General features: G+C 33.7%; 2 protein-coding genes across 5 annotated transcripts; one reads left to right on the plus strand and one right to left on the minus strand.

Annotated features, from left to right (window-relative positions):
• Positions 1-18: 18 nt before the first annotated feature.
• LOC131000302 (5-methyltetrahydropteroyltriglutamate--homocysteine methyltransferase-like) lies at positions 19-7,357 on the minus strand. 2 transcript variants are annotated; one of them, XM_057926144.1, is made up of 13 exons: positions 6,961-7,357; positions 5,960-6,313; positions 5,771-5,858; positions 4,931-5,058; positions 4,456-4,847; positions 3,945-4,108; positions 3,086-3,166; positions 2,816-2,982; positions 2,620-2,725; positions 2,303-2,553; positions 2,032-2,233; positions 1,596-1,949; positions 19-144 (listed from the first exon to the last, which is right to left on the minus strand). In XM_057926144.1, exons 1-13 carry the CDS (start codon positions 7,059-7,061, stop codon positions 127-129), a joined length of 2,406 nt encoding a protein of 801 aa, XP_057782127.1. In that variant the 5' UTR covers positions 7,062-7,357; the 3' UTR covers positions 19-126. The 2 variants fall into 2 exon arrangements, with proteins under 2 accessions (XP_057782127.1, XP_057782128.1); XM_057926145.1 differs by lacking the exon at positions 19-144 and having other exon boundaries at positions 1,359-1,949.
• A 6,930-nt stretch (positions 7,358-14,287) lies between these two features.
• LOC131000303 (ETHYLENE INSENSITIVE 3-like 1 protein) lies at positions 14,288-17,322 on the plus strand. 3 transcript variants are annotated; one of them, XM_057926148.1, is made up of 3 exons: positions 14,288-14,491; positions 14,672-14,738; positions 15,280-17,322. In XM_057926148.1, exon 3 carries the CDS (start codon positions 15,384-15,386, stop codon positions 16,995-16,997), a length of 1,614 nt encoding a protein of 537 aa, XP_057782131.1. In that variant the 5' UTR covers positions 14,288-14,491; positions 14,672-14,738; positions 15,280-15,383; the 3' UTR covers positions 16,998-17,322. The 3 variants fall into 3 exon arrangements, with proteins under 3 accessions (XP_057782131.1, XP_057782129.1, XP_057782130.1); XM_057926146.1 differs by lacking the exon at positions 14,672-14,738 and having other exon boundaries at positions 14,329-14,491; XM_057926147.1 differs by lacking the exon at positions 14,288-14,491 and having other exon boundaries at positions 14,735-14,871.
• The last annotated feature ends 358 nt before the right edge of the window (positions 17,323-17,680 follow it).

A 17,680-nucleotide genomic window follows, 5' to 3' on the forward strand; every position in this document is an offset into this window, starting at 1 on the left:
TGTTTTTTCTCTCTCTCAAAATTTGCAACTCAATTTCACCGCCATATACTATATATATACACTTGTATACATGCTTCATGTGTGTTGTACGTTGAAATTCACATTGTACGAATACAAAATTCTTCATCATTTCCAAAGACTTTTCTGGCAAACCACACATATCTTGTGTTTTCAAATACTCCAATAAATCAAGTCAAAAATACTCCAATAAATATATGTAGTCACGTTGTGGCTTACTCATAAACTATTTAAATAGAAAAAAATTAATTTACTTAATTTTTAAAAATAAAAGCAGGATTTAATTATGTTGTTGTATTGTCAACATTGTACTTATTTTTTGAATTTTTTTATACCTTTTATTTTTATTTTATTTTAAAAAAATAGCTACAATATAAATAATACAGTAATATAATCAAATTTTTTCATATTTATTCTTTCTACATCTCCCTTCAATTTCACCGTCTAATATTTTGGATTTTCTTACGATACTTTTAATTTGTTTTATTTTTACTCCTTTTAATTTAGTTTTTCCATTGACTATTGGTTATTTCACCCTAGTTTTTAAAGAAGGGTTAGTGCATGCAAAATAATGAAAGCGTGTTAAAGTAAGATATAGATTACAAAGCAAATTTTTGCACCTTTTTATATTGTTTCACTAATGCCAACGAAAAAATATTTATCACTAATGCCAATGCAAATATATTGAGATCATGTCACAATAATAAGTTTTATAAAGTCGTTTCCATCAATTGAGTCTACAATTGATTTTTCGGTTTGTGATCCTTTTATCAAAATCCTGATTAATTATGTTAAATTAAATAATACTCGTATGAGCGTTTACTTTAAAGGATTATTCTTAAGAGATAAAATAATAAGATTAATCCCTTGTATATTTTGATGGATTGAAACTTTGGAATGTCCAAGGCCTTTACTTATTTCTATTATTTGAACTAGTTTTACTTGATTCTTATCTCATTGAAATATTGTGATTGAAGAAATCCTACTATTAAAAATAAAAATATTCAATCATATATTTTATCAGTAATGCAAAGTAAATGCCCCTAATTTACAAGTTGCCATCTATTTATATACTCAATCAATATCGAGCTCGAATCAATTGAAAATCAAATAAGCCTTGATATGTTTTGATGTACTAGGGTGTGTTTAGTTGTTTACTTTGGTAGTAAAATTTTCATTTGAAAATGATGGATAAGAAAAAGTGAGATAATATTATTTTTTTCTCCTTTTTTTATCATGTGTTTACTTTGTTAGAAATAAATGGATAAACAAATTGAAATGTTGAAAAATATTTTCACACCCTCTCAATAGGATAATATTATCCAACATTTGTGAGAAAATGAGTGAAAATGGACTGCCCGAATAAATTTTCCAGTCTGACCGGAGAAAATTATCCATCATAGGAAACATGTGAAAATGATGGAAAATATACATTTTCTAACATTTTCTATCAAAGTAAACACACTCTAATTGTTTATTTTCTTTTTCTACAAGTTCTGTTTTTGACTTCATACAAACGATGAAGTGAAACAAACAAGATCAAAAGTGTATACGCAGCAGAGTAGCAAAAATCATACCAAGTGTATGCGAGCTAGCTTTGCTGCAGCAACCATATTGGCGAGCGCCGGCATTATTTCACTGTATTTCCGAGTTTTCAGGCCACAGTCTGGATTGATCCACATGGTTTTGGCGTCGAGAACTGCCAGCATCGCCTCGATTCGCTCACCAATCTCTCGAGTCGAGGGGATCCTTGGCGAATGAATGTCGTACACCCCGGGCCCTATGCCTGCATCGTACTTCACTCCCTCCCTGAAAACCGAGAGAAGCTTCTGCTCTGACCTCGAGTTCTCGATTGTCACAACATCCGCATCCATGTCTTTGATGGCCTCCATGATCTCGTTGAAGTTTGAGTAACACATGTGCGTGTGAATCTGTCAAATCGATACTTCAAGATAGATTTGAAAAAACTAGTGGAAGTTTGAGGTAGATTTGCAGCTTTCAGAAAATACTAACCTGGGTAGCATCTTCAACTGCATGATTAGTAATCCTGAAGGAGTGCACAGCCCACTCCAAGTAGAACGCCTGCTCGGATCTACGGAGGGGCAAGCCCTCTCTCAGAGCAGCCTCGTCGATTTGGATCACTTTAATTCCAGCTTTCTCGAGATCTTCGACCTCGTCCTTCATGGCTAGAGCAATCTGATAACAAGTCTCGTGTCTAATGAGCAAAAGGAAGAAGTTAGACTAAATGCAGAGTTTCTAACAGTGTAGCAGAAGGCGGCTGTACCTGGGCTGGTCGTTTCTAACAAAAGCCCAGTTCAGTATCGTGACGGGGCCAGTAAGCATTCCCTTCATCGGGCGCTTGGTCATGCTTTGAGCAAATGTAGACCAGAAGACCGTCATTGGTTTAGGCCGACTCACGTCACCATATATGATGGGTGGCTTCACACACCTCGATCCATACGATTGAACCCAACCATTTTCAGTGAAGGCAAAACCAGAAAGCTGCTCCCCAAAGTACTCCACCATATCATTTCTCTACAGTTTTTGAATGAGGCAATGAGCTATTTATTTTTCAATCATTTACAAGAACATCAAGCTCACCTCTGGTTCCCCGTGAACAAGAACATCAATGCCGAGTTCTTCTTGAATTTTGACGACTTCTGCTATTTCCCCCTTAATGGCTTCGACATATGCTTCCTCAGATATTCTGAAAGGATAATAGCAGAAGTCTCAACATTATAGAAGTTGAAAGCATCGAAATAGTTTATGGATAAAGTAGTATAAGAACGACACTTTCTTGCCAGCCTTATATCCACGCCGAACTTTCCTAAGCCCAACAGTCTGAGGGAAAGATCCAATTGTAGTTGTTGGAAGGAAGGGAAGATTTAGCTTTTCCTGCTGAGCTTCCAACCTGGCAGTGACAACTGTAGCTCTGCGGTGGTCGGATTTCTTCAAGGCAGCAGTCTGAATATAGAAGCAAAAATAGTGGTCATAAATTAATTAAGGCGAAAAATGAATACGAGAAAAGCATGAAAGGGAAAAAGCATATTAGCACAGAGACTCATACAGCCTTCTGAACAGCCTCATTAGTCACTCTCGGGGATGACCTTCTTGAAGCAAGAACTGCCGCATTAGCAGAGAAGAACGTCTGAAAAGAAAGCTTACGTTGAAAGGAAGCAACTGATTTTGGGGTAAAATGCAATACTCTCTGCAATAACTCACATCTCGCAGCAAGATTAATGATGACATGAAGCCATTTTGAAGTGCAAAAAATACTTCTACTACAATCACTTCGAGAAAGTAAGAGTTCATTTTAACATGCATTAGGACATGTCAAGAGGATAGTCAAGTCAAGCATATTAAACAAAACATAACTGTAATACTAAAGGACGATAGATGGATGTTTCGGAGGTTGCAAACTTCAACAAAGTGCTGATATAGACTCGAATGGTTAGATGAAGAATTGTAGTCGCAAGAGTATATAAGGCAGCTGATCCTATGTAAATCTAGAAAAGGAAAATACAGGCCAAACCAATAACGTGGAATTTCAATATACAAACAAATGAGAAAGATTGTACCACCGATGAATTTTGAAAAATCAGTTTTATGACCTGCAGAAATCTTCTGCATGAAAGCTGGAAAAGAAATAGTAAATAAGTCCTGCTTCTGTTCACTTTCACGCTTGAGAATCCAATAATGCCTTTAATAAAGGGTAAATTGCTAAAAAGTTCACCAACTTTGATCCACTTTTGGCTTTTAGACATGTTTTATAAATCGATGTAATAATAACACATCTTGTTGATGTGTAGCAAAATAGACAAAATCAAAATTTTATGACGACAGAAAAATGACTGGCGTGAAGTTTTCTCCATGCTGGCATAAAATCTGACGTGTGCCTAATAGGAGGAAATTGGCTAATGGAATACCTCATCCTTCTGTCCAGATAGAGCCTTTGCCAATGCATCAACTTCAAGTAACTTCTGTGCAGCAAATGCAAGCCATGAATTAAGCTCTCCATCCAACTTTTTTTCATTCACCAAATCAACTGCGGTGTGAAGCAGAGAACATGATGTGGATACCACGAGCTTGTCTGCATAATGGAAAGAGAAGATTTTATCAGAGGTGATCAAGTGTAGGTTTCTGGAATCTATAGTCACACTATAAAAGATCAATAAGTAGTAGACAGCACATAATCATTGATCACAAGATTTATATGGTTGTCAGATCAGATCATCTATAGCAATTTATCCTAGAAATATCCATATTTCATCTTTCATTGACAATAATCTAGACCCACAATTAATACACGCTGTAAATAAGAATGAGGTACACTATTAAGACTTGCTGCTTAATGTCTTAAGCACTTTAAAATACCAAGAAACCCACAGATGACTGTGTAGCATGTTATCTATAGTGTAAATGGGTTTAGGAAATCACCAGTCACCACCACACCCTTCAGAGCCTGCAAGGTACTTAGAGAAGCTTCAAGGTCATTAACCCAAATGTTTCTTCCATCAACAACTCCAGCAAAAAGATACTTCCCAGGCGGAAATCCATTTCTGATTAGGTCAAGTGTCTTTGGTCCACGCACCAAATCGAACCCAATAGCTGTAACACCCTTCAATGCAGTAACAATACTATATGCCTCAGCAGTGAGGTCAGCAAAATATGTCTCAATGAGGACATCCAAGCCAGAAACCGAAGATTCCAATTCTTTATAAGCATGAGTAAATGCATCCAATTGGTGAGAATCAAGATCCATGACAAGGGTAGGCTCATCATACTGAATCCAGCTAGCACCAGCTGCCTTTAGTTCAGTCACAACTTTCCTTCATAGTAAAGTAAGAGAACAGTTCGTTTCAACATGAAATGTGAATTAAATGGACAATCAGATGCATATGTGATGATTTACTTGTAAACAGGAAGAATCTTATCCATCAGGGAAAGAAGAGAAAATGACTTCTTAACTCCTTTTGCCCGTTTTGATAGTAATAAATAAGAAACAGGACCAACAAGGACAGGAATTGTATCAACACCGAGCTGCAATGATGGAAAGACCAACAAAGACAAATTTATTTAGCATTAATAAAGATCCCTCACATTGAACAGATATATGAATCACAGAGATGGGCACAACCTTTTCAGTGTCACATATAAAATCAATGAAGAGATTGCATCAACAAAATATGAAAATTAAAACATAGACATATATGACAGTAAGTTTATATTCCAACTGTTACTAGATGCTCAAACAGCAAGTCAGCAAGGACGTCTCGAATATTCCAATTCTACTAGAAATAAACTAAAAGAAAAACATATTTCTTGTTTTCTTTGAAGAATCATGACATGAACTAACTGGAAAATAGGATGGTATGAACTCCCTAGACCCTTGCTAGGAAAGGCTAATCCTATTTCACTGCAAACATTAGAGCGAGTAGATCATGTATTCATGTAGGATGTCAATTCACATTCTTTGAAATCACTGGTACAGTTGCTTTGAATTGGACAAGGACAATCTACTAGAGAAACATACATACATTGACTCAATGCAATATAACAAATTCTCAGTATCAAGTCCATGTTATCCCCATAATATGAGAATGTTCCAAGGACAAAAATTAATATTAAATCGTGATCAATAAAAATAAACAAAAGATTATTTTATAGAAAGCGAATACAAAGGCTCAAGTTAACACAGCATCCGATGGATAAAGTGAACAAGTTCACATCAAATAATGGTGATTGAACTTACAGCTTTAGCCTCCTTATATTCTTGCACTGCCTTGTGAGATCCATAAGAAAAATCGACATCTGGCCCCAATTCTGGGACAATATAATGGCTGCTTCAACATAATGTATTTACTGTTAAATACTGACATTCTCAACATAAATGATAATCATGCCAGACTCAAACAAAATAAAACAATAAGGCACTACTTACTAGTTAGTATCGAACCACTTGGTCATTTCCATTGCAGGAACAGAGCCATTACCCCTAGCCATTGAAAAATAAACTTCAAATCCTATCTCACCCCCCTTCCAACCATATCTTGAGGGAACTGCACCCAACATTGTAGTGGTATCCAACATTTGGTCATAAAACGAGAACATGTTGCTAGGAATATACTTGATTCCAGCATCTGCCATCTGCTTCCAAATTGAGACACGGAGATCAGCTGCAACCTTCTGCAATTCCTCGGCGCTGCTCTTTCCATCCCAGAAGGATTCCAGTGCAAACTTAAGTTCTCTTTTGGGACCCACACGAGGATACCCTACAATATGAGATGACATTGACCTGATTCACCCAGTAAGCCAAACATAATCAAATGGTATCCAATATGCTGACAAGGCGATAGCAGATAAATATCATTCAAACAGAAGAACCCAAACCAAACATAATCTAAAGAAAGAATCCTAAAAGCACAAAACTGAGGCATCAAAGATATCCTTGCATGTCTCTGTTAATCAGTCGAACCTCTCTCACTTAAAGATATAACCATAACATTTCAAACATTTCACTTAATACAGGACTCAAGAAGAACTCTTCAGTTAATTACAGAAAGCACCAGAGAAAAAAAGACTAAAAAGTTGGAGTTGCATTTATCCAATTTAAACTCTGAAACCTTTTTCTTCTGTCTACAAGACTAAAGAATTGAAAGGATACAAGTTCCTCCACTTCAATTGCATAAAATAACTAATTAGCCAAAAATGGAAGCCTAAAGTATCAGTAAACCAAGCCATGCGATGCAACAACTGAACAACAGCAACATAACTTCACAGAAACAATAACACAAACACCTGCAAGTTTATTCAAGTCACAGTGGAAGGTCTGAAACCATTCCAAGACGCCCAACGCATAATTACCCTAAAGCTCCTATCTGAAAAAACTAAATAAATAGTTTCCATGAGTATAAAAAAAAGGAAGGTGGCGAAGCAGAAAACCTGATACGAAATTTGATGGAAACCATAGTTTTGAGGCGTGGTGTGGTGGAGAGAAAGATGGAGGAGTTGGGTGAGATGAGAGCGGGAGAGATGTGCCTCATGTTGAGCTGTTGTTTGGCATTCGTGGTCACCAATGAACATAGCTTTGTTCATAAATCATAACCTGCTCTTCATTCGTTTTCCATCTTTCCTATTTTGAGCTGGGCACTTTTGCAAGTATGAGGTGGTTGCGTTTGCAGTCTGCAGCTCCACTGGGAAAAATAATCAGAGGTAAAAACAATGAGAGGGAAGTATGAGTGAGAGAGTGAGAGTGAGAGTGAGAGAGAGAGAGAGGAGGCGCTCGGAAGCAGGAGGCAGATTTCTTCCCCCTCGCTCCAAAAAATTGTAGTCTCGTATATTTTTCGTACCAAAATCGTTGTTGAGTAGCGTAAAATTTGAGATAGTCATTATAAATAATAAATAATAAAAATAAATATTAATTTAATTTAATAAAGTTAATAGATTATAGTTAATCTTTAGAAATTCGGACAAAAACTGTCGCAAAAGTTGTAAATAAAATTGTAGTTATACTATGAACTAGTGTATAACCCGTCGAAATTCGACGGGACTTTAAATTTTGATTTAAATTATTTATATTATTTTTAATTAATTTAACTTGATGTAATAGAGTTTACGTTATATTAATTTCAACAATATTCTTCAATTAAATGTTCATTTTTTGCTAGAATAATAAAAATACTCTTTTATATAAATTTTGTACAATTTTTTTATATTGACGGATAAAAATTAATTTAAGATCTCATATGCCATATAAGCATCATCCCATCTCATCTCTATAAGATCAGAGGATCATCAAGAATTCGAAAGACAATATTTAACTTTTGAACGCCAAACTTTTGAGGATTATCTCGTCTGGATCCTGAAACAATATATCTGACTTTTATGCGTCAATCGTTTTAACATCACTATTTAATACTTTAAATATCATAACTTACTTCTAAACATTATTTTCAATAGGAGCTTGAAAGACCAGGACTGATTTGTGAGATTATACAATCTGAAGCTTATAATGTGAGATTATACAATCTGAAGCTTATAAGATCATAACTAACTTTTAAATATCATCTTGTATGGAGCTTGAAAAACCATAACATGATTATGTGCATCATCTCATTTGGAGTTAAAATACCATAACTAACTTCTAAACATCATCTTGTATGGAGCTTGAAAAACCATAACATAGTTATGTGCATCATCTCATTTGGAGCTTAAAATAGAATAGCTGAATTTCAAGCATCATTTCGTTTGGAGTTTGAAAAAATAAAACTGGCTAGTAAGCATCATCTTGTTTGAAGTTTGAAAGACCATAACTAAGTTTTGAGAATCATCTCGTCTAAGGCTTAAAAAAATTGATACGAGATTCAAATTAATATTATATCAATTTATTTAGTATTTCAATTGGTAAATTTTCATAAAAAAATCAATGTGGGATGACAATATTTAGATAAATAAGAATTAATAAATATGATTTTTTTTTTTAGAAATAGGATAGATAAAAATGCAAAAATATGGTGATGCTACATAGGAGTATATTGTAATTTTTTTCTTTTCATTATATCAATTTTTATTATTGTATTTTTTTATTTTTTCAATATACATTTCAAATATATTAAGTTAAAACTATTTTTTAATTATATTTATAAATATGATAATTGAGTTGATATCAATTTTATATAAATATAAAAGTTTAAAGTTTTCCGTGCATTGCACAGTGTGCAAATGCTAGTATTACTTTAAACCTCAAATTATTTTTACACTATCAATTATATCCTTAATTATAGATTTTTTTACAAACCTTGAATTATTAATTTTGTATCAATTGCACCACTCGTCTATTTTTTTTGGCTCTGAAAATTTGACGTGGCTCGCCGGATGCTATGATTATTCAAAATCAATCCTACTTGAACATGCTTTATACTCCATAAAACAACATCATTATATGATTTATTAATTGAAAATTTAAAGAGTTAAACATGAATGAAGGGTACAATTAATATAAAATCGATAGTTTAAGTCTTAAAAAATATTTTTCAATAGTTCAAGATATAATTGATTGTGAACATAATTTGGGGTTTAAAGTAATATTTACCGTTATATCTAATCCGTATATATATGTATATATATATATATATATATATATATATATATATTCTCTAGTAGTCATAGACTACTATAAATTAGATATAGGATTGAAGAATATATGGATAAAAATTATTAAAATAAGGACATAAGAAAAATAAAAATAGTGAATAGAGAAAATCATATAATCATCCATGACAATTTCTAAAATCCGGAAAATATTTTCTTCTATTTATTTACTCAAATATATATATATATATATATATATATATATATATATATATATATATATATTTGCTCAAATATTTAGCATATAGAGAAATGAAATTCTACATTTCTTCAAGTTACACCAACTTGATAATTTTATGAAACTAAATATTCTATAATCTATATCTATACTATATTAAAAAGGCAGTTTCCAATTTGAAATCAATTTCAAATTAATTTCAAAATTAAGTTGCAATTTTGTAGTTATAATAAAATTGAAGGTTTCTGTTTAAACTATATTTTTCTTTTTATTTTTCATTTCTTTAACTTCTTATTTGTTGTTTTATTTCTTTCCAAAATTATGAAATTCGATTAATTATAAAATATTTAATATACCTATCAAATTAAAGATCACGATAAGAGCTTTAATTTGATATATTTTATGTAAATATTTGATTTAAAATGTACAAATTAAATTTGTTTATTATAATTTTATAAATTTCTCTCTCCTCCCTCATCATTTTGAAAAAATGTATTTTAAATTCTTTTTTATTACTTTTTTAAAAAAAAATTAACTTTTTTTTTGCTTTTCATAATATCAAATTTTATAATTGTAGATTCTTTTTTATTTTTTTATTTTTTAATATTCAATTCAAATATATTTAGTTAAAATTAATTTTTATTATATTTATGAGTATGATAATTGAATTAGTATTAACTTTTATATATAAAAAAATAAAAGATATTTTCTCGTGCGTTGCATGGGATGCAAATGCTAGTTATATTAAAAAGACAATTCCCAATTTGAAATCAATTTCAAAATTGAATGGCAATTTTGAAATTATAATCAAATTGAAAGTTAATTTGTAAACTATATTTTTTCTTTAACTTCTTTTTTATTTTATTTCTTTTCAAAATCGTGAAATTCGATTGGTTATAAAATATTTAATATGGATATCAAATTAAAGATCACGATAAGAGCTTTAATTTGATATATTTTATGTAAATATTTGATTTAAAATGTAAAAGTTATATTTGATAATTAAATTAGTATTAATTTAATATAAATATAAAAATTTAAAATATTTTTCCTTTCATTGCACGGGGTGTAAATGCTAGTTAAAATTAAATCATTTACTTAGCTAGACATCTTAATAATAGATCAAAATAATATTTTCAATAAAAATAAAATTATTTATTTGACCAACTAATTAATTGACCAAATTTAATTGGAGGTGCAAAATAATTCAGGGATGGGAAAATACATATTATATCTACTCCTTTTATATATGTTCTCTAGTAATGATAGACTACTATAAATTTGATGTGGTATTGGAGAAGATATGGATAAAAATGATTAAAAATAAGGAATAGAGAAAATCGTATAATCATACATGTTAATTTTTTCTAAGAGAAGTACATTGATTTTATCTTATACTATCAGTTTAAAAGTTTATGTTTCATAATTATAATAATCTTTCAAATATTTTCTTCTAATTATTTGCTCAAATATTTAGCATACGGAGAAATGCAATTCTATATTTCTTCAAGTCATTTACTTAGCTAATTAGTATTGACATCTTAATAATTGGTCAAAATAATTTTTTTAGTAAAAATAAAACTTTTTTTTAGAGAATACAATTATTTATTTAGTCAACTAATGAATTGATCAAATTTATTTGGAGGTGCAAATACTTGAAATATGGTAAAATACACATTGTATCTAGTCATTTTATATATGTTCTCTAGTAGGCATAGACTACTATAAATTTGATGTGGGATTGGATAAAAAATAATTAAAATGAGGACTTGAGATGAATAAAATTAAAAAATAGAGAAAATCATATAATCATGACAATTTTTTCTAAGGGGCTACATCAGTTTAAAAATTTATGTTTCAAAAATTATAAAAATCTAGCAAATATTTTCTAATTATTTGCTCCAATATTTAACATATGGAGAAATGCAATTCTACAATTCTTCAAATTACGTCAACTTATAATTTTGTGAACTTAAATATTTTCTAATTAAAAAAATCAATTACTTAGCCAATTAGCATTGACATTTTAATAATTGATAAAAAAATTCAATAAAAATAAAACTATTTATTTGGCCAATTAATTAATCAACCAAATTTAATTGAATGTGCAAAATAATTGAGGGATGGAGAAATACACATTATATCTAAACCTTTTATAAGTGTTCTCTAGTAGTCATTGACTACTATAAATTCAATGTGGGATGAGAGAATGTATAGATTAGAATGATTAAATGAGGATTTAAGATAAATTAGAATAGTAAATAGAGGATGTGCCACATAGGATCTTGAATTAAGGGGAGTCCTTGAATATGTAATCTATTAAATAATAGATAGATTATAAAAATCTAGCAAATATTTTCTAATTATTTGCTCCAATATTTAACATATGGAGAAATGCAATTCTACAATTCTTCAAATTACGTCAACTTATAATTTTGTGAACTTAAATATTTTCTAATTAAAAAAATCAATTACTTAGCCAATTAGCATTGACATTTTAATAATTGATAAAAAAAATTCAATAAAAATAAAACTATTTATTTGGCCAATTAATTAATCAACCAAATTTAATTGAATGTGCAAAATAATTGAGGGATGGAGAAATACACATTATATCTAAACCTTTTATAAGTGTTCTCTAGTAGTCATTGACTACTATAAATTCAATGTGGGATGAGAGAATGTATAGATTAGAATGATTAAATGAGGATTTAAGATAAATTAGAATAGTGAATAGAGGATGTGCCACATAGGATCTTGAATTAAGGGGAGTCCTTGAATATGTAATCTATTAAATAATAGATAGATGAGATCATTTGCATCGATCATTATAATTAATAACATCAATTAGTGGTAAGATTAACACAAATTATGATTATTCATATCAGACAAAATTTGTATTAGGTGTACCAGAATGTTTCGCATCATAATTCACCATGTATTTATATTTGATAGACAATTATGTATATGAATGTCAAATCGAAGCATAGAGGGTATCATACCATAAAATACAGGTACTCGCTTCATATATTTTTCAAAAAATTCTCATTCGCACACGATACACATTGCATTGGCAAGTACCCGGATATACGTTGCGGATACTCCATCGGACATTCATGTACCCGAATTACTCCCAAATTGATGAATCACTGTATATTACGGGTAGCCTATCCGCAAATTGAGCGTACATGCAACCCTTTTTTGTTTTAAAATTTAAATGATGCTTTTTAAAAATAAAAAATTAATAAAGTTTAATTATTATTTAATTTCCTAGCATAAACTAGAAAGCGACAAAATCCATGTGTAATTAATCAAATCGATTTCTAAAATTTCTTAAAAAATATCTATTTAAAACAATTATTCATGAAATGGAGTATTGAAACCTATGAACAACTCAATCTCAATTATCAAGTTCTTAAAAAATAAACCAAATCAAATAGTATCAATTAAACATCAAAACAGAAAACAAATACAAAATTTCAATAAAAAATTAAATTTGAATTAGTTTATTAATTTTAAATCCTAACTAAAAAAGTAAAAAAACATTAAAAAAAAAAAAACAGGTATGCGAGTATACCCAATACCCACTTTTTTTTATCCTACTTCATATTCGTATCCAACCCTCGTGTACATTTTTAGGGTATGAACAAACCCGATACCCTCAATCCGTTTACACCCCTAATCGTACAAAGTTAAAGTAAGACAATATTTTTCTTCATGTCAAAATTGACTTGAAATTAATTTGATAACTAATATTTGACTTTCATGTTCATTTTATGTAATTAGCATAAAATTGTCTTGAATTATCTCGTCATCGTCTGACTGATTGTTCAACAACAGTTGTTGTCGCGGGAGGGAGCTAGGCGTTGGAAAGCTCCCCGCCTGAGGATTCTCCGGCTTGATGTAGATATCTCCATTTACAATGATAATGCGATATTTGTGGTAGGATTCTTGATCAGAGACTACACAGGTTCTATATCCTCGTTGTTGTTGCGCGTCGTATTGGTGGATCCAGACTACACTGATGGGTGAGTTGCATGCTATGCTCTCAGGCACTGGCTTTTGCCTTGAGAATAACCTTAGCCCTATAGGTTTACACATATTCCTTATTTGGTCCTATAAAGATTTACACATATTCTCTCAACGCTTTTGCTTTGAGAATGACCTCCCATTTTAAATTGGGGATTACATCGTTAAGCTATGGCTGCCTGAATTCGATATTTTTAATTTGATCAGTATTGCACTGTATATATATTTTTTTGATGATCAAAACGAATTGGAGATGTTAAATTTGTAGAAGATCAAATGTTGATGGTATTATTGCAGCATTTCACAAATTATGTGAAGTTTTTTTTTTTGCTTAAAAAAAATAAATTAAATTTTACGTTTGTATACCTATTTATTTTTTTGAAGACAAGAGATAGTTTTATTAATCACAAGAACATGGATGATGAAGATGACCCACCACAAAAGCTGGAGGTTCATTCCAAACATGATGTGAATCAATATCTCTCGCAGCTCTCGCGAAATGATGCGCGATAACATTACGGTCACGTTGTATATCTATTGATAATTAATCCTAATTTCTATGGTCTAACAAGTAACAACAAATTATATAAACCTATAATTTCATATAGCCCGGAAATATCGAATGATGCCAAAACGGACGTCAATTCCGTCAACTATACATGACTTGGGTATTTATTGATACAAACAAAATTATATCTACATATTAGTTTAGTAAATAAGTGTATCTAGACTCCTTTTAGAAAAAAATAAAATAAAATAAAATAAAAGACTGTAGTAAATTAATATCCAAACTCCTGATGTGAATCTGACCAAGTTTCTCCCCCTCTATGTAGTCTCTTTCACTCTCTCTCTCACACACACGCGCGCGCTGTAATAAATTTTCTTCCACGGCTCTGCTTTACGAAACGACGACACTTTTCACCTCCCCATATATGATGCACCACTCCAATAATTGTCTCCATAAATTTACAGTATATTTTAGTTACGAAATAAAAGTCCTCTCCTCTCCTCGCATCATTCTCTCTCTCTCTCCTCCTTTTTCTATATAGGGTCTAGTTTTCCGCACCAAGGAGAGGGTTTGGATTGTTTTTTCTCCATAGGAAGAATACTCTTGAGGTACAAAGCAGAGAGAAAAATATCTCTCTCATCTGCTTCTTCTTCTACTGCTACTTCCTTTTGTTTTCTTGCTGTTTGCTGCTTGCTGCTTGATGCTTGGTTCATTTCTTACAGTTTCGCCTTCCTTTTCGGTTAAAGCTCAAGTCTTTGATTGATTTGTTTATTTCTTTTTTTGACAAGGTGTGGATTTTTAGGGGTGTCAGGGGTTACGTGATGGGTTTTTCTTCTTCAGTTTGGTGCTCAATTAGTAATATCTCAATTAGAAAATTGCAAAAATCCTGCCTTTTTCAATTTTATAAATTTTTGGGTTTCTTGTTTTACCTCGACTATGTGAACTGCGTGTGGATCCGATTTTCTCGGAGAAATTGATGTGGAAATTTGTATGTCAATTGTTTCAGATGATTCTTGGATGAATGAGTTTTACCAAAATATAGTTTTTAGATGCGTCAATTTGATTAATTCTTTCGTATTTCTTCTGCAATTACTGTTTAATTTTTTTGTAATCTGTTAGATCTGAGATTTTGCTTTTAGATTTTAGAATTTAAGAACCTTAACTGAAAGCTCACTTTTTCTTCTTCCACCTTTTCGGTTAAAGTTCATGTGATTGCTGTGATATGTTAAATTATCTAGTTAGCTTTAATAATATTCTAAATTTCTGCAAAAAGATAAATAAATTAATCTAATTTACAAGTCTTTGTTTGTCCGTGTGTTAAAAAACTAATCTCTGTATTATTTTAAGCAATCTTAGGTGTAACTTTCTTTGATGCTCATAATTTACTTGTTTGCAGGTATAACACCTTTTTAGTGATTCCATTGTAACTGATTTAAAGCTTGAAGTTGGATTAGAGTTCATAATCTGCGATTTTGGGTTGGTTTTGAGGGGATTGAAACGATGATGATGTTTGAAGACATGGGGTTTTGTGGTGACATTGATTTCTTGCAATCTCTTCCGGTGAAGGGAGCAGATATGTGTGCTCCTCAGCCTGCTGAGGCGGAGGCGGAGCCGGAGTCGGTGGTAGAGGATGACGACTACACCGATGATGAGATCGACGTGGATGAACTCGAGAAGAGAATGTGGAGGGACAAGATGCGGTTGAAAAGGCTAAAAGAGATGAGCAAGGGGAAAGAAGGTGTTGATTGTGTGAAGCAACGGCACTCGCAGGAGCAGGCGAGGAGGAAGAAGATGTCGAGGGCTCAAGATGGGATCTTGAAGTACATGCTGAAAATGATGGAAGTGTGCAAAGCTCAGGGCTTCGTCTACGGGATCATACCGGAGAAGGGCAAGCCCGTGAGCGGGGCATCCGACAATCTGAGGGAGTGGTGGAAGGAGAAGGTGAGGTTTGATCGAAACGGCCCAGCTGCGATAGCCAAATACCAATCGGATAACATGATCCCGGGCAAGAAGGAGGGGTGCGCCCCTATCGGTCCGACCCCTCACACGTTGCAGGAGCTTCAGGACACCACCCTCGGCTCCCTGCTCTCGGCTCTGATGCAGCACTGCGACCCTCCTCAGAGGCGATTCCCGTTGGAGAAGGGGGTCTCGCCTCCGTGGTGGCCGACTGGGAAGGAGGAGTGGTGGCACCAGTTGGGCCTCCAGAGGGACCAAGGCGGCCCTCCGCCTTACAAGAAGCCTCACGACTTGAAGAAGGCGTTCAAGGTCGGCGTCCTCACCGCCGTCATCAAGCACATGTCTCCCGACATTGCCAAGATTCGGAAGCTCGTGAGACAGTCCAAGTGCTTGCAGGATAAGATGACGGCCAAGGAGAGTGCGACTTGGCTCGCCATTGTTAACCAGGAGGAAGCCATTGCTCGGGAGCTCTACCCCGACAGCTGCCCGCCCCTGTCCTCCTCCGAGGGCAGCGGGTCGTTCCCCATCAACGACACCAACGAGTACGATGTAGACGGGGCCGAGCCGTCTAGCTTCGACGACGTGCAAGAGCAGAAGCCTAACCCGCTCGCTCTGTTCCATCCCCATCCCATCAAGGATGAGACCATCATCAACCTAGACTTCTCCAAGAAGCGAAAATCGAGCAACGAGGCGAATGGCGCGATGACGATGATGATGGATCATCAACAGACGCTCTACACGTGCGAGTTCCTTCAGTGCCCGCACAGCGAAGCTCGCTACGGCTTCCGTGATCGAGCGTGGAGGGACAACCACCAACGCTCTTGCCCTTTCAAGCAGCAGTGCGAGTTCGGCGTTTCGAGCTTCCACAACAATAATCACGCGAACGAGATGAAGGCGGCGGCCGCGTTCGATCTGTCCGGAGCCGGGGTCCCGGAAGACGGGCAGAGGATGATCAACGAGCTGATGTCGTTCTACGAGAGCAACGTCAATGCCGGCGGCAACGGCGCGGTGGCAAAGGATTTGCAGGGTGTGAACATGGCCTCCGACGATGCGGCACTGTTCCCGATGATGTTCAGCTCGCCGTTCGACGTGTCGGCGTCGACGGACTTCGGCGAGGGCTTTCCGAGGGACAAGCAAGATGTGTCCATGTGGTACTAACTAACGATGCACGGACAGCCTCAATCAAACATGGCTTGTGTTGTAATAAGCGAATGAGGATTTGCGCGTGCAATATAGATTATTAGGATTATGTAGTAATGTAGATATATGATATATATATAGTTTATGGTATATTTTTGTTGTGTAGGTTTGATTTTCTATTTGGTTTAGGTTGTTGATGTACAACCTTAATTATGTTGTGTTTGATGTTGTTTTAGTTGACGTTTGAGGGGTAAGGTGGGTGGGTGTATTTTGTTGACTTGACTGAAGATGTATGATATTGATATCATAATTCATAAATAAATTATCAAATAGTTCATCCTCATCCAAAACTCGACAATGAGTGTGATGCTTGAATCCAAGAAAGAAAGGTGATGTAATTGCTAGCTGTTTTTCCTTTCACATCACGTGGAACTCTACACTAGTAAGCAAAGTGTAATTAATATAGTGTGCGTGAATCTAGGACTTCATAATAGAGGGATTGAACTGAAAAGTATTGCACGGGGTTTCAGTTCATAATAGTTTTTTTTAGGTGATCTTGAGTGTAATCGAGTTGCATCGACACTTAGACCTTGATTCGCGCACTTATCCAAATTCGCATTCTAACTCGAACTGCGTAAATGACATCATTCGGTTATACAAATGGCATCGTCTGTAATTAACAACTATTTGATTATACAAAT

Source organism: Salvia miltiorrhiza, chromosome 8 (assembly GCF_028751815.1).
Source record: "Salvia miltiorrhiza cultivar Shanhuang (shh) chromosome 8, IMPLAD_Smil_shh, whole genome shotgun sequence".
Classification (NCBI taxonomy): domain Eukaryota; kingdom Viridiplantae; phylum Streptophyta; class Magnoliopsida; order Lamiales; family Lamiaceae; genus Salvia; species Salvia miltiorrhiza.